The 23954-nt window shown below is 43.2% G+C and overlaps 1 protein-coding gene across 2 annotated transcripts in view; it reads right to left on the bottom strand.

Annotated features, from left to right (window-relative positions):
* Nucleotides 1–23954, bottom strand: part of LOC122428697 (cell cycle control protein 50C) — a 28493-nt gene that overhangs the window by 2115 nt on the left and 2424 nt on the right. Inside the window, exons 2-8 of one of the 2 annotated variants that reach the window (XM_043448732.1) lie at nucleotides 23778–23821; nucleotides 22577–22775; nucleotides 19114–19224; nucleotides 11284–11385; nucleotides 9959–10046; nucleotides 9422–9562; nucleotides 1009–1218 (exon numbers count right to left, since the gene is read on the bottom strand). In XM_043448732.1, the coding sequence (XP_043304667.1) occupies nucleotides 1009–1218; nucleotides 9422–9562; nucleotides 9959–10046; nucleotides 11284–11385; nucleotides 19114–19224; nucleotides 22577–22768 (844 nt within the window). In that variant the 5' untranslated portion in view covers nucleotides 22769–22775; nucleotides 23778–23821. Of the gene's footprint in view, nucleotides 1–1008; nucleotides 1219–9421; nucleotides 9563–9958; nucleotides 10047–11283; nucleotides 11386–19113; nucleotides 19225–19347; nucleotides 19433–22576; nucleotides 22776–23777; nucleotides 23822–23954 lie in introns of those variants that run through there. The other variant, XM_043448733.1, reaches the window with a different exon arrangement.

Below are 23954 nucleotides of genomic sequence, written 5' to 3'. Positions count from 1 at the left end.
AGAAGAGGTAGAGAGTTGGGTGTTCAGATCCTCTAGCCTGCTGGGGGTCCTGTGAAAAACTCCAGGGGCCCTGAGATGCCACGGGGCTGCTGATGCTTAATGGGCTGACGTCTCAAAACTGTGTGCAAGTCCTGGAAAGACCTGTCTCCGGGAGAATTCTGCCTCAGAGAGAATCAGGAAAGGACTTGAAAACTAAGTCTGAAGACCAGAGTTAGTACAAATTATATTTAAAAAAATTATATATATATATATATATAAAGATAGTGTTTGGTGTCATTTTGAAGTTAAGAACTTTTTGTTCTAAAGTCAAGAGTGACATTTATATTCTTAAAGTAACTGAGAACACTCAGAATCTCATATTCAAGTATGCCTCTGAATGTGGGCCACATGTCCACAACGGAGGCCTTGGCGCCTGCTAGCCGGCGTCGGACCAGCAGAGGAAGAGCAAGGCCTCCTCGGCGCAGAGCTGGTGGTGCAGCTCACGTGGGCTGGAGGGACCCAAGCTGCTCCCTGAGTCCAGAGCTGCTGCCTTGGCCCATGAGGCTTCCGCCTAAAATCAAAGGCTCTACCATCTCTTTCAATTTTCACTGCTTTTAGTCCATATTCAAATCTACTTCTTTGTAATCCTCTCTATCTTTATTTCCAGGGTCCTCCATGTCATCCCATCCTATATAACAGGCTTTTCTCCTCATTGTTTTAGATTTCTAGGCCCAGTGTTACTCAATTTTTCTCCTGGGGAAGAAACAGTCCTTCCTTACTTACCCATACCTGCTTACCTAATGTTGCTACTGTTACTCCTTAAAAAAAGTGCACATTTGATTATATATAAAGTAGAGACAAATAGCTATGTGGTGATGGAGTGACAGTATTGTCTATAAGATAAATATGTATTTCTTTTACAGTGTATATAGATTTGATTGGAGAATAGAGAAGTATAGAATGAAATAGTTCAATAACTAGTATGCAGATGGACACTGGTTTTCCTTCCGCCCTGGAATAAAAGGATACTGTAGTTTATGATGAAACTATAGCTACCAGCAGGCAAGCCTTCGGTAAAATTGTCTATTCGATGGAGTCGGCGGTGCAGTTTCTTGAAAGTGGGAAAGGCGGCTGTCCGCATCCACACGATGAAGTCATCATTGATGAAGCCATTGTTCCTTGGGTCCTCTTCATCTAGTTCATAGACAGGCTTAGGCCAGTTTGGAGGCTTTGCAGTTCCTGTGGAAAGTTAATAATGGATGTGGTTGAGAAAAATCATCTACCGCCTTCAGTTTTTCTTAACATGTAGAGAATGAAACAACTTTCATATTCTTGAGGAATTGAAATTACACTTTTTTTTTAAGTATGTGTGTGTAAGCTACATGAATATGCAACCTTTAAAGACGACTATAGGGCTTCCCTGTTGGCTCAGGAATAAAGACTCTGCCTGCCAGAGCAGGAGACCCAGGTTGTATCCCTGATCTGGGACGATCCCACGTGCCAGGGAGCAATTAAACCCATGTGCCACAACTACGGAAGTCCTCCCGCTCTAGAGCCTTGCTCTGCAACAAGAGAAGCCGCTGCGATGAAAAGCTCGTGCCCTGCATCTAGACAGCAGGCCCTGCATGACACAACTAGAGAGAAGCCCGCTGGCAACAATGAAGAGTTTGACTCAGTGCAGTCAAAAATAAACAACTATATAAATAAAATAATAAAATTTTAAAAAGATAATAGTTATGAAGACTCTAAGGAAATGTCCGGGGTGGGGAATGCTGATGATACTGTTATGGGGTTAAAAAAAGCAGAATATCATGTTGTCTGTGTATTATACACCCAACTATGTGCTGTGCTGCACTTAGTCACTCAGTTGGGCCCGACTCTTTGCAATCCCATGGACTGTAGCCCGCCAGGCTCCTCTGGCCATGGGGATTCTCCAGGCAGGAACACTGGAGTGGGTTGCCATGCCCTCCTCCAGGAGATCTTCCCAACCCAGGGATTGAACCCAAGTCTCCTGCATTGAGGGTGGATTCTTTACCATCTGAACCACCAGGGAAGCCCATGTTCAACTATATTAAATGTAAAACAGCACATGGAAAAAATAGGTACAGCAAAACGATAATCGTGGTGGTTGGTACTCAATGAGAGCATCATGGGTAATGTACATTTTCTTTAACTCCACTGGTAATGTAGAGAACAAATTAAAACAAGATACCATTTCACCTCAAAATGGGCTAATATTTAATGAAAACAAGAATGATAACCACTCATGAGGCAGTGGAAATGGGAATTCTTGTACAGAGCAGACAGATGCATGGATTAACGACATCTTCGGTTATCTAGGAACAAGCAGCAAAAGATCAAATGTATTTTGCATATATTTTAGCCCAGGAATTCTACTTCTAGGACCGCATTCTAAGGAAATGGCCATGGGAAGTGCATGAAGATTGTGTTACACAGATATTCCCTGCAGACCTGCGCCTAAGAGCGCAAAGTTGGAAGCAAGGAAGAGGAATCGGTAGAAGGGAGGAGGTGGAGAGCAGAGGTGTGGCAAGCCTGTTCTGAAGCCAGGGAGCCTGGTGGGTCAGGAGCGGGCGCTCGGGGTGGAGGGCTGGCGCCTTGAGTCCAGTCTGTTGAGTTTACTCTTGTCCTCTACTTCCCGCTTTACAGTGGTGGCCATGTGTCTCTCCCACTGGACAGTAGACTCTTTTTTTTTTTTTCCATTTATTTTTATTAGTTGGAGGCTAATTACTTTACATTATTGTAGTGGTTTTTGTCATATATTGACATGAATCAGCCTTGGATTTACATGTATTCCCCATCCCAATCCCCCCTCCCACCTCCCTCTCCACCCGATTCCTTTGGGTCTTCCCAGTGCACCAGGCCCGAGCACTTGTCTCATGCACCCAGCCTGGGCTGGTGATCTGTTTCACCATAGATAATATACATGTTTCGATGCTGTTCTCTCGAACCATACCCCCCTTGCCTTCTCCCACAGAGTCCAAAAGTCTGTTCTGTACATCAGTGTCTCTTTTTCTGTTTTGCATATAGGGTTATCATTACCATCTTTCTAAATTCCATATATATGTGTTAGTATGCTGTAATGGTCTTTATCTTTCTGGCTTACTTCACTCTGTATAATGGGCTCCAGTTTCATCCATCTCATTAGAACTGATTCAAATGAATTCTTTTTAACGGCTGAGTAATATTCCATGGTGTATATGTACCACAGCTTCCTTATCCATTCGTCTGCTGATGGGCATCTACCTCTTTAACAAGTGGTGCTGGGGGAACTGGTCAACCACTTGTAAAAGAATGAAACTGGAACACTTTCTAACACCATACACAAAAATAAACTCAAAATGGATTAAAGATCTAAATGTAAGACCAGAAACTATAAAACTCCTAGAGGAGAACATAGGCAAAACACTCTCCGACATAAATCACAGCAGGATCCTCTATGACCCACCTCCCAGAATATTGGAAATAAAAGCAAAAATAAACAATGGGACCTAATTAAACTTAAAAGCTTTTGCACAACAAAGGAAACTATAAGCAAGGTGGACAGTAGACTCTTGAGTTCAATGTCTTCCTCACTGTTGTTTCACTGGCATTTAGTCCAGTCCCTGGCACATGGTAGGTGTTCAATAAATGCTTGATAAAGGGATGAGCGATTATGATGAAAGTTGACAGAAGCTGATAATTAAAAAGCATTCTGAATTTTGAAAGAGTCAACAAGAAGAAGTTGTTCGGTGAGACTTTCACTTCTATAAAAATGGTTCTACTATTTGTAAGAAACCATTCTTTCTTAACTCTGACCACTGACTATTTTCTCTTAAAAGAAACACAAGTCTTATTTCTAAGCATGGGCTGTAGTGCTTATAAAGGCATGTGCTAAGTTTGGTTGGATTAATCTGCTGAAGTCTGTTTGTAGACTTATACTTCCTCTGGAAATAACCCTTTGCTGGAGAAACTTCCTCTCCAAAAACTGTGGAGATGTTGGCTCTCCTGAAGACCTCAATGGTTGTTGGTAGAAGAATTTTGATTGACACTGAAATTGTCTTTGGTGCTTGCATGTGGATGAGCTTCTCTGGTAGCTCAATGGTCAAGGATCCACCTGCAATGCAGGAGACTCAGGAAATGTGGGTTTAACCCCTGAGTCTGGAAGACCTCTTGGAGGAGGGCATGGCAACCCACTCCAGTATTCCTGCCTGGAGAATCCCCATGGCCAGAGGAGCCTGGCGGGCTACAGTCTATGGGGCTGCAGAGTCAGACGTGACTGAAGGGACTTAGCAGGCATGCCTGCACATGGACCACACACCCTCTTTACTTAGCCAGAGCTCATGCTCCAAGACAACGTGTCCTGTGGACCAATGACATCCAAATCACCAAGGGAGTGAAAAATGCAGGTTCAAACATGCCTTTCCTTACCAACCTCCAATCCCATCCTGTCCCATGTCTCCAGAGAGTATGAGAAGCATAGTATAGGAAGAACCAATTTCTTTTCATTTTCCAAGTTCAGCTGGGTCCTTGGTATCCCTCCATTTACTCCACAATAAGCATTTCTTGATTGCTCACTTGTATCAAGCACCAGGGATATAAAACTGTATGAGATCTAATCCTTTTCCTCAAGGAATTAACACACCAAGTGGTAATGACAAGCATTCAGATGGATAATTACAGTAAACCATGGTGACTCCTACAACAGAAGTTAAGAACAAAGTGCGGTGGAAGATAGCCAAGGATGCTTTATGTTACCTGGCTGTGGTTATGGTAAGACAAAACAATAGCATGTTGCCAAGTTCCTCTCTAGGGATTTAATTACAGATACAGTGACCATACCTGCCAGTTTGCCTAGGACAGTCCCAGCTCATGTTTGTTGTCCATTATCTCATCTGATTTAGCGTTTATCCCAAGCAAATAATGTAAGTATAATTTCATCCTTCCTATTCTAGTCATGGTCTTAGCTAGTAGTGAGAGATACCTATGTATGGTGAACAAGAGTGCTTCCTTTAACATGTTACTGATGGAAGATAACCAGAGGCTTTTCACAGCAAAACATAACATATCCCCATGGCCCTTGCCACTGTTTGGCAGGACAGCCAGTTAGACCACAGCCTCTGTTCTAATCTGTGTGATGTATTAATATGGAGCTGCCAGGTTGCAAGTCATTGGGCTTAATAGAAAAAAGTGGGATGTTGCAGTTTATGCTACACGGACATAGCGTGAAATACAGATAGTGTGAAAATATATAGTGTGAAAAAAATATACAAGGTGAGAATAGCATGAAAAACAGACCCTGAGCAGTCTTGCTGAGAGTAGCTGGGACGCTCTTGCAACAGCGTTATTTATTATATGGTGTAAAAATATAACTATTTTATTGTTCAGTATCCATTTTTTTATTTGCTAGTAAATTCTTTTAGCTGCGAAGAGCTAAAAAAAGAACAGACAAGTTCAATGAAAAATTAAGTACAGTTTTTTCAAGGAAGTAGATGAATGTGATACTTGCAATGTTGGTTGACATTTACTCCCTACCACAGGAACCAGCATGATGTCAATGATCACGTGAAAATCAAAAGATATAAATCTGCTGAAGAATATCAGAATCTACTTCAAAAGTTTGCACTTATTTTTAAAAGAGTATATTCAAAACAGTGCTTTGCCTCATGCAGCTACAGAAAGTTCATTTATATACCATTATGTGAACATGACTTTTCATTTAGATCAAATAAGTTTCTGTCTAGGGTCATTAAAAAAATTTTTTTTTTTGTAATCAAAGGAAAGTTTTAATGTTTTGGCTTTCTAATCACATAAAGAACCTTGTAAATGGTTAAATGAAGCCAGTTTTACATCAGTCTTTTCAGATGTATTCATCTCTGAATACATTGGTTTGATTTTATTGATTTGATTTTTCACAGAATCAAAGCAAAGATTTTCAATATTCAATACTGGAAGACAAAACTTCTGACACAGTTATAAATATTACTATAAATTCAGTTAAAATATTCAACAATCAAGTGTAAATATTTTGGTTTTATAGTGATACTATAAATGCAAATTTGGTAAGAGTACAGGCAGAGTAAATAAAACGTTCTTAGTAAATTAAGAAATTTATGGAGAGATGGGGCTTAAAGTTGGTTGTGAAACATAAATGATTAATAACTATATACAAACAAGCTACCATATTTTGTTAATCAAGAGAGCTGTAATTACACAAATTTAAATATTTTTATATATTCACAGAGAAAATGAACTGCGAAGTTTTTACAATGACAAAGATGTTAAAGAAATGGTTCAGCATGGTAGTACTTGTAGTCTATCTTTGCTACACATCATCAATCAAAATTTTAGAAATCTTTGAGCCTTCAAAGAGCTATTTTCTACATCAAACAATGAGTCCTACAATTAGCCTGCACTTTTTCTTGGTAAATGAGCCCTCCAACTTTTGGTGAAATTTTATTCAAAATAGCTGAAAAGTTTTAGACAAAGTATTCTAAATGTGGAATGCCAGAAATCTTATTATTTGAAGGTATAGTAAATTGTAATTATCAAAAATCAAGTTCACAAACAAGAAGGTACTGAAATTTACCCCTATGAAAGCAAGGGAACAATTTAGCATATTATATAATGATGGTTCAAAATGTGTACAAGATTTAATTTTTAAATTCTATAATTGGGCTTTGGAAAATCTCAACTTATGTGAAAAATATTTTGATGGAGCTCCTATTTTAATAAGATCAAATTTTCTTCTCGATGAGACTTAAATGATATCCAGAAAGTCTAAGATTTCGTACCATCTAAAACTAGTAAAACATTTAAAAAATCATAGAAAAAAAGTGAAGTTAAAAAAAAAGATGTATCCTATAAAAACACTTGGGTTGCAATACTAGCATATTCTAATACAAAAGAATTGGAAATGAGAATATCCTTCATTTAGTAAAATGACTGTGAGAGTAATAGGTATCTCAATACCTATAGATATTTTCTTAAAAAAAAAAATGGTCAAAGGAGAAGGATCAACTAGAGGTGCTACAGTTGAAAGTGATTAAGCATAAAATGCGCTTCAAAAAAGACTGCGGCTCAGACAGGACAGGGTCGGAAGAGGACCGCGGGCGGGGATCCGCGCGCCTGGAGCCGGGTGCGCGCAGTGGCGCGGCGGCTCTCCGCGCTCATTCTCCTGCCTCCTCAGCGGCGACCCAGCCTCAGAGGCCCTCGCTGGTGCAACCCGGTCCCCCCTGCACGTGCGGCGGCCGCGAGCGAGCTTAACAGCAAAAAAAATCCTCAGCACCAACCAGGCACCTGGTCCAGAGGAAGGGGGGAGAGTTGGTGATGCCCAGAAGGCTGAGGAGGAGGAGAGGTCTGACACTGATCTGCCGGCACCGGAAACAGAAGGTTTGCCTCGCTGTTGAGAACTTGAGGGCAAGTTCTGGCCATTGCAGAAAAGGAAAAAGGATCCCAGCTCTGTTCCCTTCTCTGCCCTCTCCACGGCTCTGACTCCCGGGAATCTGTGTCTCTTGGTCCCTCTAGCCGCTGGGTGAGGCATGTTCAATTCTTAGACATTATTTTCTCTGCCCCGTCAAGCCATCTCTGGCCCCTTAGCTGCAGAGGCACAAGGAACGTGTGTGTGTGGAACATGTGTGTGTGTGTAAGGTGTGTGTGTGTGTGTGTGTGTGCGCGCCCGCGCGCACTCACTCGCTCAGTCCTGGAACTCTCTGTGACCCCACGGACTGTAGCCCGCCAGGCTCCTCTGTCCATGGGACTCTGCAAGGCAAGAATATTGGAGAAGGTTGCCATTTCCTCCTCCGGGGGATCTTTCTGGCCCAGGGTCCATCAGGCATCTCCTGAGTCTCCTGCACCGGCTGGAGGATTCTATATCACTGAAACACCAGGAAAGCCCGCAAGGAACGTGGGGAAGATGAACACAGGCATTCCCTTGTCTAAGGGTGGGCTGTTTTCTCCTGGAGATGTAGCTCCTACGCACGGTGCCTCTGCCTGCCCTTTGAGGCTGAAGAGCAAGAGGTTTTGAGGTTGAGAGAGGGACCCTTGGCAATGTGGGAGGGAGGGAAAAGCCTTCAGAGTAGGGTGTTTGAGGGTGGGGCATGTGCGCTGTTCCGCTAGTTACAACATTCTCATTGCAGATAGCTTCTTTCCCCTTCACGTCCCCTTAGTCCCCCTATGAACTAAGCCACAGTGGGACCTGGAGTCTTTGTTTCCCCTGCTGCTATTAAGTCGCTTTAGTCGTGTCCGACTCTGTGCGACCCCATAGACTGGCAGCCCACCAGGCTCCCCCATCCCTGGGATTCTCCAGGCAAGAACACTGGGGTGGGTTGCCAGTTCCTTCTCCGCTCTTTCTCCTAGGCAGACCTAAATAGCTGCTTCCATGTTAGTGCCTGATGAGGGACAGGGAAAGCTCCCTTCATCATCTAGTCTAGAACGGTAAGAAGCAGAAGTGAAAGAGGTTCAAGGAGCCACAGGCAGGGAAATGGGAAGACTTGGGAAGGAAAGGAAAATGGAGGAGGAGGAGATCTCTAGACACAAGCCACTACGGGTAAAGGCGTACTATGTGAGGGATTCCTGGGGCTTTGCTAACCTGCCGACCTCTAACCCCTCACGTCTAGCCACCCCCAGAGGCCACACAAACCACGTGGGCCCTGTAGCTCCCACCCGCCCCACTGGGGAGTCAGAGCCAAGCTGCAACAGCCACTCCCTGTGATTCTAGCATGCGCAATGATTATGAAAACAAACCCAAAGAGCCTCAAGTGGGGCCATTTGGGGAAAAAAAAGAAAGAGATTGTAGATAATTTTGTGAACTTTTTTTTTCCACAAAAATTCAAATTTTTCATTAGAAAAATACAGGGGCATGTAATTTAAGACTTATATGGCCAAGAAACTGGTTAAAGTATGTGACTCCATATCCAGAATAATTATTCTGTTATCTTTTAGCATTTAGGTAATATTTAAAGCATTTTAAAAGTTGGCTTAATGTACACAGATATATTCTTTTAACTTTTGAAAGAATTGCATTTTAGAAATAATTTATAATAGAATTACTTTATTGGCCCATCAATATGGTAATATCAACTTGTTGGTCAAGAAACACCACTTTCTAATAAATATGTAACTTTAGTTATTCCTGTGACCCCTTTGACTCGCAAGAGTGCACTGGTTTGGACAGTAAATTATATGATCACTCTAATTATAGATGAAGGAACAAGTTTCTTAAAACATTGCCTTTTTCCTGAAGGTAATATAGAAGGAACCAGGGTACCAATCATTTTGTGTTTCTGATAGGTATGTGATGGAGGTGCTCACAGGCAGGAAAAGTTAGAAACAAAGGTGATCAACAAAGAAGTAAAGAAGGAGGAATCATAAAACATCCCCCCACCCATCAAAACCAAAGTTTCCATAGAGAGAGGGGAATACTGAGCTAACGTATGGATCTTACCTTCAAATGCATGAGAAAGATTTTGGTAAGTTGGATTCTGAAACTTGACGTATTTGTCTGTCCACCATGCAGTTGCAGTCCTTACCAGTGGGACTTTGATCTGTGTAGATGAATTAAAGTTGTACAAAAGAACAAAGGTATCTGTGGAGAAATTAAAGACTGTGTTAAGAGATTCAAGCAAACGTTTTGCCACACTTGGAGGTGCACAGCCAGACACAGCTGAAAAAGCGGGGTTTGAGCAGACTCTCCGCATGCCTGCATGCCATAGATGCTGGAATCAGAAGACGATTCCTTTTCTTTCTAAGGCCCCGATTATTGAGAAATACTCTTAGGCTCCATTTAACTAATGTTTCCTGACTACTTCAAATCTCCGGTGAAGAACTTACTTGCCAAAGAATTATCATAAATCAGTGGATAATGTATACAAACATTAAAAAAAAAGAAAACCTGCCACTCAGCTGCAGGACTAATCCTCTGGACATTAGATTTTACACACTCACGAAAGGAAACATGCTGGAGACAGGAAAAGTCACCTACCATTGAACAGGCTGTTGGCAATTGCACCGCACGGAGCGATGGGGAGCCCTTCGTCAGAGGTTTTGAATGGAGCACAGTTTCTAACATCCTGGAGGAAGAATGACGCAGGATTACGTGATTTTGGTACACTCTTACAGTGCTGGAAGTGAAAACACTGGCGGTCTAAGCCAACCCACACTGATCCATTGGCATGGACTGAGGCTATGGACCTGTTGTTCCCAGGCTGCTGGCTCACCCAGACTAGAAAACGTTTGTGTTTTGAAGATATTTATGTGTGTATACACATGTGTGTAGTTTCTTTCCTCATTAACAGTACATAGCATACTGAATATGTCTGCAGGAAGAAATTTTACTTTCCTGGCTGTGCTAAATATCACGCTAAGCCTACCTTGGAATACATTTTAAGAAGTTTTTCTTATTGGAGTATAATATATTCTAAAAACTATACAAATTGTGGGTCTACAGCTAGATGACAGACGACAGGGAAACCCATCTACCTAACTACCAGAATATAGTTTAAAAAGAATGGCTGCTAAAAACTATTTGGTTATCCCTTTTATATAGTGTCAGTATAGAAAAGGTTTCCTTTAGCTTTTCTTGCCAGTATGTTGAATATCATCTACCTAGAGTAAAGTTTTGTAATCTTAGGTCTGAAAGGATAGTCAGTAAACCAAAGGCTTTTATTCAATCAAGTAGAGCCCAGTTTCCTTAAACCAGGCTGCCTGAAGGCCCCAGTTATAAAAAAAGACAATGGTGGATACAGAGTGAACCAGACAGAGATGAACCACTCAAGGTTACTGTCAAAATGGTTGGTGCCTCCATCTACTAAAACGGGGAAGTTTAAAGAAAACTACAGAAATCAAGTGTGCAAAAATAATACTGAAATCTATTTCATATGTCAGTCATTCAAAGAGCAAGCAATCTGATGTTTGAAGCAGCTCTAATATGCCATCAACTTAACAGTAACAAATCCTGAATTGTGGTTGAAAAGGTACTTGCAGATTTGCCCTTCTGACACATTCATTATCACCAAGACTTGGACAGTCCAGTATGTATCTGGCTTTAATATAAGATGTTGTTAAACTAAAAAATGGGTGACTCATGAAAGGATAACCATCTCATTGGAGAAGACTCACATTCCTGTTCTGAGGAGGGAAAGGGCTCATTCTCGACAGCAGTTATCCTGAATACTTAGCCCCTTCAGTTCACAAAAGAATGAAATGAGCATTTCTGTCTTTTCCATACGCTCTTTTAGACTGAAAGATCTATCTGGTTTAAAAAAAAAAAAAAAACAGAGTATTATACCAAATTTAATAAAGCCCTACCTTTACATCTGTACCCACCAGCTGGATATTACTTCTGGACAGAATATACCGATAGAGGTTCTGATAGAAGCCATACAATTTATAGTACAGATAAACATTACCCTGTGGAGGAGAACATCAAGATGTAAGAAGAAAGAAAAATAAATGGAAATATTAATAAACATGGATGGGATTTGTTAAATTTAAGTAGTACCAAAAATATTGATTGGGAACTGAAAGCTTCCTTATTTCAAATAGAAACCCAAGAAATTGTTTTTAAAAATCAGTGTTGGTACTTCATTGTGGTTTTGATTTGAATTTCTCTGATAATGAGTGATGTTGAGCATCTTTTCATATGTTTGTTAGCCATCTGTATGTCTTCTTTGGAGATTACACACCAGTCAGGATGGCTGCTATCCAAAAGTCTACAAGCAATAAATGCTGGAGAGGGTGTGGAGAAAAGGGAACCCTCTTACACTTTTGGTGGGAATGCAAACTAGTACAGCCGCTATGGAGAACAGTGTGAAGATTTCTTAAAAAACTGGAAATAGAACTGCCATATGACCCAGCAATCCCACTCCTGGGCATACACACCGAGGAAACCAGATCTGAAAGAGACACATGCACCCCAATGCTCATCGCAGCACTGTTTATAATAGCCAGGACATGGAAGCAACCTAGATGCCCATCAACAGATGAATGGATAAGGAAGCTGTGGTACATATACACCATGGAATGTTACTCAGCCATTAAAAAGAATTCATTTGAACCAGTCCTAATGAGATGGATGAAGCTGGAGCCCATTATACAGAGTGAAGTAAGCCAGAAAGATAAAGAACATAACAGCATACTAATACATATATATGGGATTTAGAAAGATGGTAATGATAACCCCATAGGCAAAACAGAAAAAGAGACACAGATGTACAGAACAGACTTTTGGACTCTGTGGGAGAAGGTGAGGGTGGGATGTTTCGAGAGAACAGCATCGAAACATGTATATTATCTAGGGTGAAACAGATCACCAGCCCAGGTGGGATGCATGAGACAAGTGCTCGGGCCTGGTGCACTGGGAAGACCCGGAGGGATCGGGTAGAGAGGGAGGTGGGAGGGGGGATCGGGATGGGGAATACATGTAAATCCATGGCTGATTCATGTCAATGTATGACAAAAACCACTACAATATAAGATAAATAAATAAATAAAAAATAAAAATCAGTGTTGGAAAATCCTAGTATATAGTATATACAGAATTATTAAAATGAATGAATAACTTATTTTTAATGTTTATATAAGGGTTACTACATTCCTGCCTTGAAAAAAAAATTTATAACTAGGCTTTGTATTCTCAATACATAAAATTTGATTCTTCAAATATTTTCCCAAAACACTAAGAAAGATGCTTTGCCTAGGGGTTGTGGTAAGCATCAAGTTCACATAGTTTCAAAGCAAATCCATGAAACATAATTTAAATTGGAGCCACTAAGCATATTTAGGTGCATGTGCCCGCTGTCCACAGACATAAACCTGGCTCCAGGGCTGTGCCCACAGTCTATAGACCCGGCTCCAGGGCTGTGCCCACTGTCCAGAGACAAAAACCCGGCTTCAGGGCCGTGCCCACAGTCCACAGACATAAACCCAGCTCCAGGGTTGTCCTTTTATCTTAGGATCTAACACAGACCCATGGCATGTAACACTTGACCAAGAAATGGTGACCCATTTGTTATGGACAAAAAGATGGAATAGCTCACTAATCTAGAAGAAAGATGATTTTCATCTTAGCAATAAGTAGTCTTGGTGCCATGAGAGATACGCCTTTTCATGGATGCTGCCGCGAGACTGCCCACTTACAGGCTACCATCACGCTTCTTCCTCTGTGGTGACATACCACGGCCCTAAGTCTTCTCTGGGAGGGCTTGCTACCGATTTTACTAGCAGCACATATGATGCAAACGTAAATGTCCAGTGTAGCTACCTAATATACTATAGCCCTCCAGGCTCCTCTGTCCATGGAATTCTCCAGGCAAGAACACTGGAGTGGGTAGCCATTCCCCTCTCCAGGGGATCTTCTTGACCCAGAAGCCAAACCCAGTTCTCTTGCTTTGCAGGCAGAGTCTTTACCATCTGAGCCACCAGGGAAGCCCCAAATAATATACTACCTATCTCCAAAATAAAAAAGGCGTGCATCTAAAACTATGAAGGTCTAAGTTTTTATTAAGTGGCTCCTAAATGTTAGGTGCTATATTCAGTGCTAGAAATACAAAAGTATTCCCTTACAATTTCCTGAGCCAGCTGATTCTCCTATGCTATGCAAATCTGCCCTTGCCCTAAGGACCTTTAAGAGGATGAGTATGGGAGATGGGATCTGGGACCCAGGGCAGGCTGAAAAGCAAGGTCATAGTAAGTGTGGCTAGTGACAGAAAACCACAAAGCCTGAAGAGCTTAGTCCCTGGTAAGAGAAAAGTCTCTGGGACACCGAGAAGGGGAGATGCCGGGCCCTGACAAAGAGGCAGTTTGCAACATCATAAACGGAGAGCATGGAAGAAGGCAAACAAGCCGGGCGTAGTGGGAATGATGGATTACGTTTCCTCACACAGAGAGGTAACCTCTACTGATGACCCATAACTACAGAAAATAGGAAGTCCATGGAATGGAACTTGCCATACATTTTCTTGGGAGCTAAGAAGAGAATTCTACTTACCCAAAGTTATATGTTCATATAAACATGACAAAATAAACAATGAACACTCACACTTTAGAGACAGGAGTGTTTTTAATAAACTTTTTTCAGTGATCCTTTGTCCAAGATTTCACAAGGCCTCCTTGATTGTCATCTTTTTGATTAGTCCTGGAGGCAAATGCACTGCATGGTATTTCTTTCCTTTAGTGCCGGATTCCTAGTTCAAGGCCGAGAGCCTTGCATGGATTTGTCATCTAGCATGTGTAATGTGTGTGAACTGGCGAGGGGAAGACCCCGTGGTTGCCCTGAACAGTTTGGTTAGATTTTTATGAGAAAGACTCTGTCTGAAAGAAACGGTCAGCAGCTGGTAACACTTATTTGTCTTTAGGATTTCAAAGGACACAGACAGATGGGAAGTTGAAGCCTTTTAAGGTTTTATCTTTTGGATTTTTTTCTCCAAAAAAGCACTCTGAGCCCCTAAGAAGAAACCAATCCTGCTGACACCTTGATTTCAGACTTCTGATTTCTAGAATTATGAGAGAATAAATGTCTAATGTTTTAAGGATGAAAAAAAAAAAAAGCAGCGCTAACTTTACTTTTGGGTGGTAGTAGCATGGTGAGTTGAGGAAGGCAAGAAAGGACACAATTATAGACAGCTAGAATCTTGACCTCTAACAAAAGAACACAGATATAAAACTTCCCCGTGGACTTTATATACACATCACTTACAACCCAAGTACTGATTCTCCTATGCTATGCAAATTTGGCCTCGCCCTAAGGACCTTTAAGAGGATGAGTATGAAAGATGGGAGCTGGGACCCAAGGCAGGCTGAAAATAAAGGTCATGGTACATGTGGCCAGTGATTCAGTAATTTCCCTATAATTTCCATCTGAATTACTCAAAAATTGATTAAAGATACAGTTGTATTCATACTATTACTGATGCCAACATGCTTTCATCTGGGATCAAGGGGGAAAGGGACCCATAGAACCAAAGCTTCCTAGAGCATAAAGCCATAACATTAAGCACTTCATCTTTTTTCCATTTGTTAAAATGTCAGCGTCTACCATGTATACTGTGCTATGCACTAAGGAGGAAGCAAAGGTTCTTATGTTCACCCCATAACCATTAACTGAGAAACTACAGGTTGCCAGATGTAGTTATAGGTGAGTGCGCATGCTAAGTTGCTCAGTTGTGTCCAACTCTTTGCAACCCTATGCATCATAGCCCACCAGGCTCCTCTATTTATGAGATTCTCCAGGCAAGAATACTGGAGTGGGTTGCCATGGCCTCCTCCAGGGGATCTTCCTGACCCAGGAGTTGAACCCAATGTCTCCTGCATTGGCAGGTGGGTTCTTTACCTCTAGCACCACCTGGGAAGAACAGTTATAGGTGAGAGGCAGACAATAAACAATACATATAATAATCTGTTCGTTTATATAGTAAGTTCAAAGGTGATAGCATTGTGGAAAAAATGGAAATTACAGCGAGGTAATGGGAATCAGGAGTGCAGGGGCAGGGTGAGTAGACAGGCAGCAGTATGAAATAGGATGGCTAGCTGATACCTGAGCCAAGCAGGAGCGGAAGGCAGCAGGGGCGTGAGCCGAGGGGATGCCAGGCATGGGGATGAAGAGAACGCCTGACTTGTCCGAGGAACAAAGAGCCACTGTGGTCAGACAGTGGGTAGGGAAGAGAATGAAGAGAGGAGGTCAGAGAGGAAATAAGTAGTCAGATCATGTAAGGCCTTGGAAGGACTTGCGGTTTTTCATGGATTGGAAAGAGAAACCATTGCAGGGATTTTTGAGCAAAAGACTAATATGATAGGACTCAACGGTTTAAAAAGTTCAGTCCGGCTGTTATCCAAGATTTGGATATAACAGGGAGATCTGGTAGGAAGCTATGGCAGAAATCCAGGTCAGAGGTGAGTGTGGAGCTGAGAGGTGGGTGTGGAGCTGAGAGGTGGGTAGAGGTGAGCAGACTCTGGATATATTCCAAAGATAGAGCCAAGAGGATGGATTGGATGTGAGCTGTGAGAGGACGAAAGTAGTCAAGAATGACCCTGGGCTTTTAGCCTGAGCATCAGAAGGACAGCGTTGTGGCCAGCTGAGACTGAGAAGTCTGTAGGTTGGAATGGTATATTTTTGGGGTGGGGGGGGGCATGGAATAGGTAAGGGGAAAAAGTGGATAGTCATTCAGTTTTAGAAACATTAAGCTTCAGATAGCTATGAGACACCTGAATGTTGACATCAGGAAGGCAGCTGGAAGTACAAGTGTGGATATTGGAAGAGATGTTTGGGATAGGGAGAGAAAAGAGAGCGCTGGTGATGGAGAGTGTTTAAATCTAGGAGGTAGGTGATGTTTCCTAGGGAGTGCAGACAGAGAAGAGAAGATAAAGACCAAGGCTGCAGCCCTGAAGCTCTCCACAGAGAGGGTCTGGGGAAAACAAGAGGAACAGCAAAGGAACCAAAGAAGGGCAGTCAGGGAGCAAGGAGGAAGACCCAGGGAGTAAGATCTCCGAGAGAAGATGTGTCAAGAGGGCGTGACCACCCGTGTGCAGTGGGTGTGACAAGGCCCTGAGGACTGAGCCCTGGGTTCGTCCAGGAGGAAGTCACGGGTAAGTCTGCAGTTTCTCTGAGTGACAGAATGAGAGGAATTAGAAGTAGCCACCACAGACGCCTCCTCTGGCGACAGTTCCTGCTAATCTGAGGAAAGAAATGTGCAGCCAGCAGGCTGGGAAATTTGGGAGAATAGAAGAGTGCTTTGTTTCTTAAGAGATAGGTGAGGGACTTCCCTGGTGGGCCAGTGGCTAAGACCCTGTGCTCCCAATTCAGGGGGCCTGGGCTTGATCCCTGGCTAGGGGATCACACGCTACAGCTAAGAGTTCACATGCTGCAGCCAAGATCCTGCACAGCCAAATAAACAAAGTAAATATATATATATATATATATATTTAAAGATAGGTGAAACAATGTGTCTAAGAGCTGGTGGGAATCATCCAGTAGACAGGAAAGGTGATGGATGAGAAGTGAGAACTGCTGAGTTAAATCCTTATACAGGCAAGCAAGACTGGCATCCACCGCACAAGTGGAGAGGTGAGCCTTCAGATGGGAGCATGGGTGGTTCACCTGTGATCGCAGCTGGGAAGGCTGAGTACGTAGTACAGAGATGAGAGGGTGTGTAGCTGTGGTGTGGCATGTCAAGCGTGGTCCCTATCCTCAGGGAGGTTCCTGTGAATAGAGGGAGTACGGGATATTATGCGGCTGATTGTAAGTCCATCAGAGGAGAGGAAACAGTGCTCCCAGAATACAAATGTGGGCAAATTCTTGCTGGAGGCATGAGTGAAAAGGAGGCTCAGAGAATATTGGGGGTGATATTAGAGGCTCAAAACTAGTGAGATCTTACAAGTGCAAGTGAGAGGGGAGACTTTCCAGGCAAAAGAACAGCAAGAACATAGAGAGTTATATCAAGGAAAAGCAAACTGGTCAGTTTGGCAGGAGTACAAGGTCTCTTGCAGAGATAAAGATGAAAAGGTAGTTGGTCCTCAGGTGTTGAAAAGCAATCTGAAAGAGTGCACATTTTGAGGGGGTGCAGGGCGTGGTCTACTGATTCTGCAAATAACAATGGGAGACAAATAGGAGAAGCCAAAGGCTAGACGTGCAGTTAAGGATGCCGTGACACAAGACCAGGAGGGCCTGAACTCGGGTGATGCCAAGAAACTGGAGGGAGAAAGTGGTTGGGAGAGACAAAAAATATAGACCGATGCTTACACATCAGAGGTGATGAAATGAGAAAGGAGCGGGCAGGGTGGAGTTAAGGAAGGAAATTTTGAGTCTTGGTGATGAGATCTTTCTCAGAAGTAAGGAGTCTTTCCCAGAAGTAAGGAGGATTTTTTTCAGGAGATGATGCTGAGTCTGGTTTGGGAAGGAAGCAGGGCCTTGAGGATGGGATGGTCAGTGATCAGCTCAAGAGAGGTCCTGCCCACAAGGGAAGACCCCCACGCAGAGTCTCTCTGCAGGGGAAGGAGAGGGGATGAGGCAGTTTGGGGAGGAGGGCGCTGCTGGGGGAGAGGTGTGGAGTCCAGGCGACAGGATCTTTGAAAAGTTGAAGGAAATACATTTTCATTTGATCATATCTTTGCCACCTAGAAAGACTGGAGGCCCTGAAAAGGAGCCTCTTGATCTCCTAACTGCAGGGCGTGGAATCAAGGGACCTCCCTGGTGGCTGTGCTCCGAGGTTGTCCTATGTTTGCACCGAGGTCATGCTGCCCGTGGCTGGTCCCAGCCAGCGGCTCAGCAATAGCGATCCTGAGGCAAGGACTCTCTGCTGGCCTTGCTGAAATTTTCATAAGCATACACTGCACCTAAGACCTTCCTTCCCTCCTCCCTCCTGTTCTCCCTGTCTCTCTACCCTCCTCTTCCTCTGTCCCTCCATCCTTCCTTCTCCCCATCCTGCTCCTTCCCCGAGGGGTGGGAGCTGTGTTGTTGTTCGACAGCTCTCCCAGCCTGCCCCGTATTTCCCTCAGTACATCTCTTGCATGTCTAATCCTGTCCTGGCATCTGGTTCTCAGGAGGACCTGGACTAACACGAGACTTTAATCAGCGCAAGAGCAGGGACGGCTCTTAATATTTCTTCGGCATTTCTCACAGCGTCTGACAGCCAGGCCAAGAGTCGCCTTAGGGATTAGGCAACTGCATGCAAAGAATGACTTGGAGAGGGGCCCAAGGAGAGTCCCACCAGGTGTGTGACCCTTGACACTAACTCAGTGTGTGACCTTGGCCAAGTCACTTACCCTTTCACCCCATTAATTTTCTCACTGTGAAACGAATGGCCAAATTCAGAGATTTCTATGGTCTCCTCCTGTGCTTCCATTCGCCACACAATCTGTCTGACTGATGTTAAGAATTATGTTACAAACTTGAGTGAGTAAAGACTGGAAATTTAGACACAAAGAAGAATGAAGATTCCAAGGCGAAAAAAAAAAAAAAATGGGTAAAAGGGCGAGAGTTGCACACAAACTCAGTACTTTGTAAGACCCGCCGCCATTCCCACCCTGCTTGACTTTTTTGTATTTTCAGTTTTGGAAAGCATTTGGTGGAGATCACAAACTCACTGCCGTGTGTTAATTAGGAACAGAGCAGCATAGAGCCAAATGAAGGCTCCTGAATCTCACCTCCATTTTCTGTGGAAGGTAAAAGGAAATAGAGCAGTTGCATTCTTTGTCAAAATTAGTGGCATCTTCTCGCAGTCTTGCACAACTTGCACATTTTTCTGTATAATTAATCTGTCAGACAGGGAAAAAGATAATTATTAATTAAAAAGGGATGTGAGTACATATCTTAAAATCCCGAGTACACTCAAGTCACCAGGCTCGCCGGGTCAAGGGCATGCTGTCTGGGACACGAACCAGCTCCCTGGATGCGCAGGAGGAGGGGCCTCCTTTCATTTTGGCACCCGGCAGTATTCTGCCATGTACTGGAGCTCAGGCTTTCTACTGCATGTCTAGCCTGTTGTGATGAAGTCACCATTAGGAAAGTATTAGCCAGTGACTCAGGAGAACTGGGCCCATGGCCCAGGTCGAATCAGCTTTCTGGGGAAGTCACTCCACTGGTTTTCCATGTTATCCTATGGAAAATACTTATACTAGTGAATTCTTCTGCATGATGTCTTGAGGAAGTTACTAAAAAATGACCAAACATAGAAACAGAAGTGTTTCAGAAATGTAGAGTTACTGATGTATGTGAAGCAATTGTTTTAAAAATGCCGTTATGTTCTGTAAAAGTTAAATTCTGTGCAAAATGGAATAAGTGGACTCTTTAAAAAAAAAAAAGGGTAGTGTGTCCCACATGGGCAGATCCTGTGAGCTCTGGCTCGATTCAGTGACGTGAAGATGGAGTTGCAAGGAGAGTTGGGAAAGGAGGCTGAGAGAGAGGCCATGGGGCCATGCACTTCCCTCTGCTCCAGGAACACTCGTCTTGGGCACCTGGGGGTGGTGTGGGTGCTGAGGAGTAATTAGAAGAGTCTGGGGATGGGAGAGGAACAGGGGCTGGCTTTCTTCTCAGTAAGTTACCAATCAGATTGTAGATTCTTTGGGAGAGAAGACTAACAAGAAAGAGGGAATTTTGAATACTTGCAAAGCCATTGGGTGTTTGGAAGTCAAATGGGTAAAGTGTGAATACTAAATTAAAGATTAGCCAAAAGGCTACTTAGCTGTACTCCGTTGCTTATATTCACTTAAATCATTCTTTAAGTATGCAGAAAAACTCGAACGATTATTTTTAAAAATACTGACACCTTTTCTGTTTGTGGAACTGCATTCTAATTTTTAAAAAGCAATAAAGAACAGGGCTGTATCTAATTGAGAGCTAGCGCACTGAACTGTGTTCATCCAGTCTCTGATCTTGAGTTAAACACTTAACCTCCAGGGCCCACATTTTGTTCATCAGCATCATTTTGGCTAGCAATGAATTGATTTGTGAGCTCACTGCAGCAGTATACATTCTACTTCACGGATTCCTGTGAGAGTTCTATAATGCCAAAACGGAAACAGCGTCTTTGTTGATGAATACATTTTTGAGTAGATGACATCCAATGTGCTTTCCGGCTCTAAAAATCTTATGAGAAAAACATATCAAAAATCAATGTGTTTAATCTGCTTTGCTGTGTGAGTGCTTCTGTAAGCGTGTAGCTCTAAAATGACAGCAAAGATCATAGTCTGCTCCTCACAGAATTTTGGAGAGGCAGGAATTATCATTCTTGTTTAAAGTGAATTGCAAAAAGGGCCCTTTCTTGCTGTGCCTCAGGGCTCACTCATGAGAAGAGAAAAACCAGCTCAGGACTCTTCTACTAAGTGTGTGTTGACAACACTGGCCTGAGATACACGCTTCATCTCATCACCCATCATAATGAAACACTTTCATGTGCAATAGAGGACCACACTCCATGGGCGGCTTCTGGTTTTTCTGTATAAAAACAAAACGTTTAGAAACAGTCCTAGCTGAACTGGCTGAAAAGAACAGTTGATTGAAAAATCCTCTTAAAATCATGATAAAACCACTCTGTTGAAACTTGTCTGCAGAGTGGCCTCGGCCAACCGTGGGGTGAGGTTCTCCTCTCACGCATAAGGCGACATCATTCAGCAATGGCTGCCTTGTAATGGAGGCTGCACTTCATGGTGGGTGGGGATGGGTGCTCAGAAGGGAGGAAGCGGGAAGGACGTGGGAAGAGGAGGGGAAGAACAGGAAAGAAAGGGGTTGGTGAAGAGTAAAATGGAAAAGGAAACAGGATGCGCTCTTTGTGGGAATGAACATCATCAACCTTGCAAGCCAATTACTTTGCTGCCGCCTTCAACAAGGCAAGCTTACTTTCCTCCTCCCGTTTTGCCCTCTGCTACATGGGAGGGCCGGGTGGTTTATATGATCGCACTGGAGGACTCCAGAGGACTTAGGGGCCCTGGGAACACAGCCTGCCAGGAGGGGGAGGGGAGAGTAGGACATTTCAGGAGAAAGGCAACAGAGCAGGACGTGTGGGCAGGAGGAGCGGGACGGAAATGGCATTGTTCTACTTTGAAGTCCCACTGCTTGCCCAAATCCATTCTTTTGCTAAGTGAGTGCCTGTTATGCGCTGGCAAGGTGCAAGGAAGGGGTTGTGGGTACAGCAAACACGCCAGCCGCAGCCGAGCGCCCTCTTCCTGGCACCCACTGCCTTGCTTACTCTATCATCATGTGCTCACTGAAGGCAGGAATTGCCTCTTACTTAGAGTTTACTCATCTGCACACCCAAAAGAACTCTGAGCACGTGCATACACTCATGGATGTTAAATCAGTGTTGCCAGACTTGGCCTCCGTGGTAATTTTGCCACTAGCCTATGGGGAGAGGGACTAGACGAGCTTTCCACGGCAGCCTTCGGAGTAGAGGTCATATGGTCTTGGTAATCTGCTCAGAGCTGATTGGCGTGAAGTATTTACTTAATTTATGAGACCAAATGTGGGCATGGCATCAGGCCAGATCTGAGCTCCCCTCCCCAGGCCAGCTTCTGGGCTTCTCATTCTCCAATGGCTTGTTAGTCAAATTGGCAAAAGGCTAATGACCGAGGGGGTCACAGCTTAGCTTCAGCTTTTCTCACTCTGAGTAGAACCTGATTTATTTTAGTAAGAATCCTTTAGAGGCCAGAAAGATTTGCGATCTTTCCTTTCCTGGATTAAGACAAGGATCTGAGGGAGTCTATTTGCAAAGGGAGACGCAAATGCTTGAAAGTGGCACAAATTTGAAGACCTGTGTCTTTGGCTCTTCACACGTTTTATCAATATGATTCACAGGTGTCTGGCAGTCCTCTGGTCTTGCCTCTCCTCCCACCTCCACTAGTCGCTTGCTCGGGTACTCCGCCAGCATAAAAAGCTCCTGACTTTGCCAGGCCCCTGTAAACAAGTATGGCTGAACTGACCAGGTTGAGAGTGCCTGTCCTCAAGAGAGAGGAGGGATGAATACAGCACACAGCGGCTCTATCACCATCTGCAAAAGGGATGCTCCAGTCTTGTCTAGTTCCCTACAGAGCGGCTGAGTTCTCACACTGACCATTCTTTATAGTCCCAAAGCTAAAATCCTTAGAATGCATTAAAATGTCAGATGGGACAAACCTCTATTTCTCTGATGCTCTTTGCAGACAGCAGAAGGATGATGCCCATGCCAAGGCAGAAGACCCCTGTGGCAAAAAAGCCAGAGAGGATCTCATTGGCTGAGAGCTGGAGCCGGAAGGCAGGCAGCTGCTGCTGCTTCATTGCAGAGTTGTCTGGCAATCTGGACTTGCAGTCCTGGGATTTCCTCTTCATTCTGGTCCTGCAGGTGACCCACATATACTTCTCAGACATTTATGACATTACTGCTCAAAGTAACACCACTTAATGTTAAGAATTCTGTGACTCTTCCTTTGTGGTGGCAAAGTACCTCTGCTTCCTAGAATGATGCCTTAATCAGACCTCTGTTCAGTAAGAGCGCGGCTCCCTTCAACCAGCCATGGCTTCGTACATTTTTCTTAGGTTCAAAAGCCTTGTGCTAAGTACCCTGCCTAGGAGGAATAGTCCCCAGCAGGTCAGTATAAACCCACATCTGGCGACACTGGGAAGCAGTTACAGCAGGCTATTTCTGGGATGTGGTGACTAATTCAAGGCAAGCCTTTCCTGAAAGGGGAAAATGGATTTATCTTTAAGAACTTGCCCAAATCCTTGGAGATTAATACAAAAAATAGAAGTGAGTGCAGTCAACTTTCAACAAATGTGACTGTCCATTAACATGAATATAAACTAAGTTGGGAAAATGCTCTCAGGTTATAGCTAACTTTGCTATTTGTGATAGTGAGGGAGGGAGAAAGAAACAGGAATTGCAGAACACAGATGTCTAATCTCAGTAGTTTCCAACTCTCTCATACATAAGAAGGACTCTGGTAAGAAGGTGTAGATGAAAAACATCTCCTCCTAACCTTTCTCCAAGCACCTGCTTTGATGGAGCCCAAATGAGATAAGAGAAAGCAACAGGAAAATAATCCTTTAAGTGTTCAATATTGTAATATGGCATCATTGTTTGGTTTGGTTTTGCTTTTTCACATATTAGAAATCTACTAACATTATTTTCATTAGGCTATTAATAATTACTTCTTCAAGATGCATTTAAAATGTAGAATTAGGATTTTCAAAAAATTAGGCAGCATGCGAGTTTCTAATCTTTTTTATTAACATTAATTAGGCAGAGAAGCTATGCTGGACTCTTTTTATATTAAAGAAGAAAATGACTTTGGCAAATCTACCTAGTTTAAAGGAAAACAGAACAAATGCAACTACTTACACTGGGATGTTTCCAATTCAGAGTCAAAGTTTCCCCTTGCAAGACTGGAAAAAAGCAGAACACCAATTGGAACTTTTCAGCAAGCCATTTGAATCTGGCTTGAGGGTAGTGATGAGTACGGCTGTTGGTATCTGATTTGTGTGAGGAGACAGTAGTGAACACTTCTAGTTCACACCT

The sequence above is a fragment of the Cervus canadensis genome, chromosome 27 (assembly GCF_019320065.1).
Source record: "Cervus canadensis isolate Bull #8, Minnesota chromosome 27, ASM1932006v1, whole genome shotgun sequence".
In the NCBI taxonomy this organism is placed as follows: Eukaryota; Metazoa; Chordata; class Mammalia; order Artiodactyla; family Cervidae; genus Cervus; species Cervus canadensis.
Note: the sequence above shows the minus strand (reverse complement) of the source record. Positions and strands in the feature narration are given on the sequence as shown.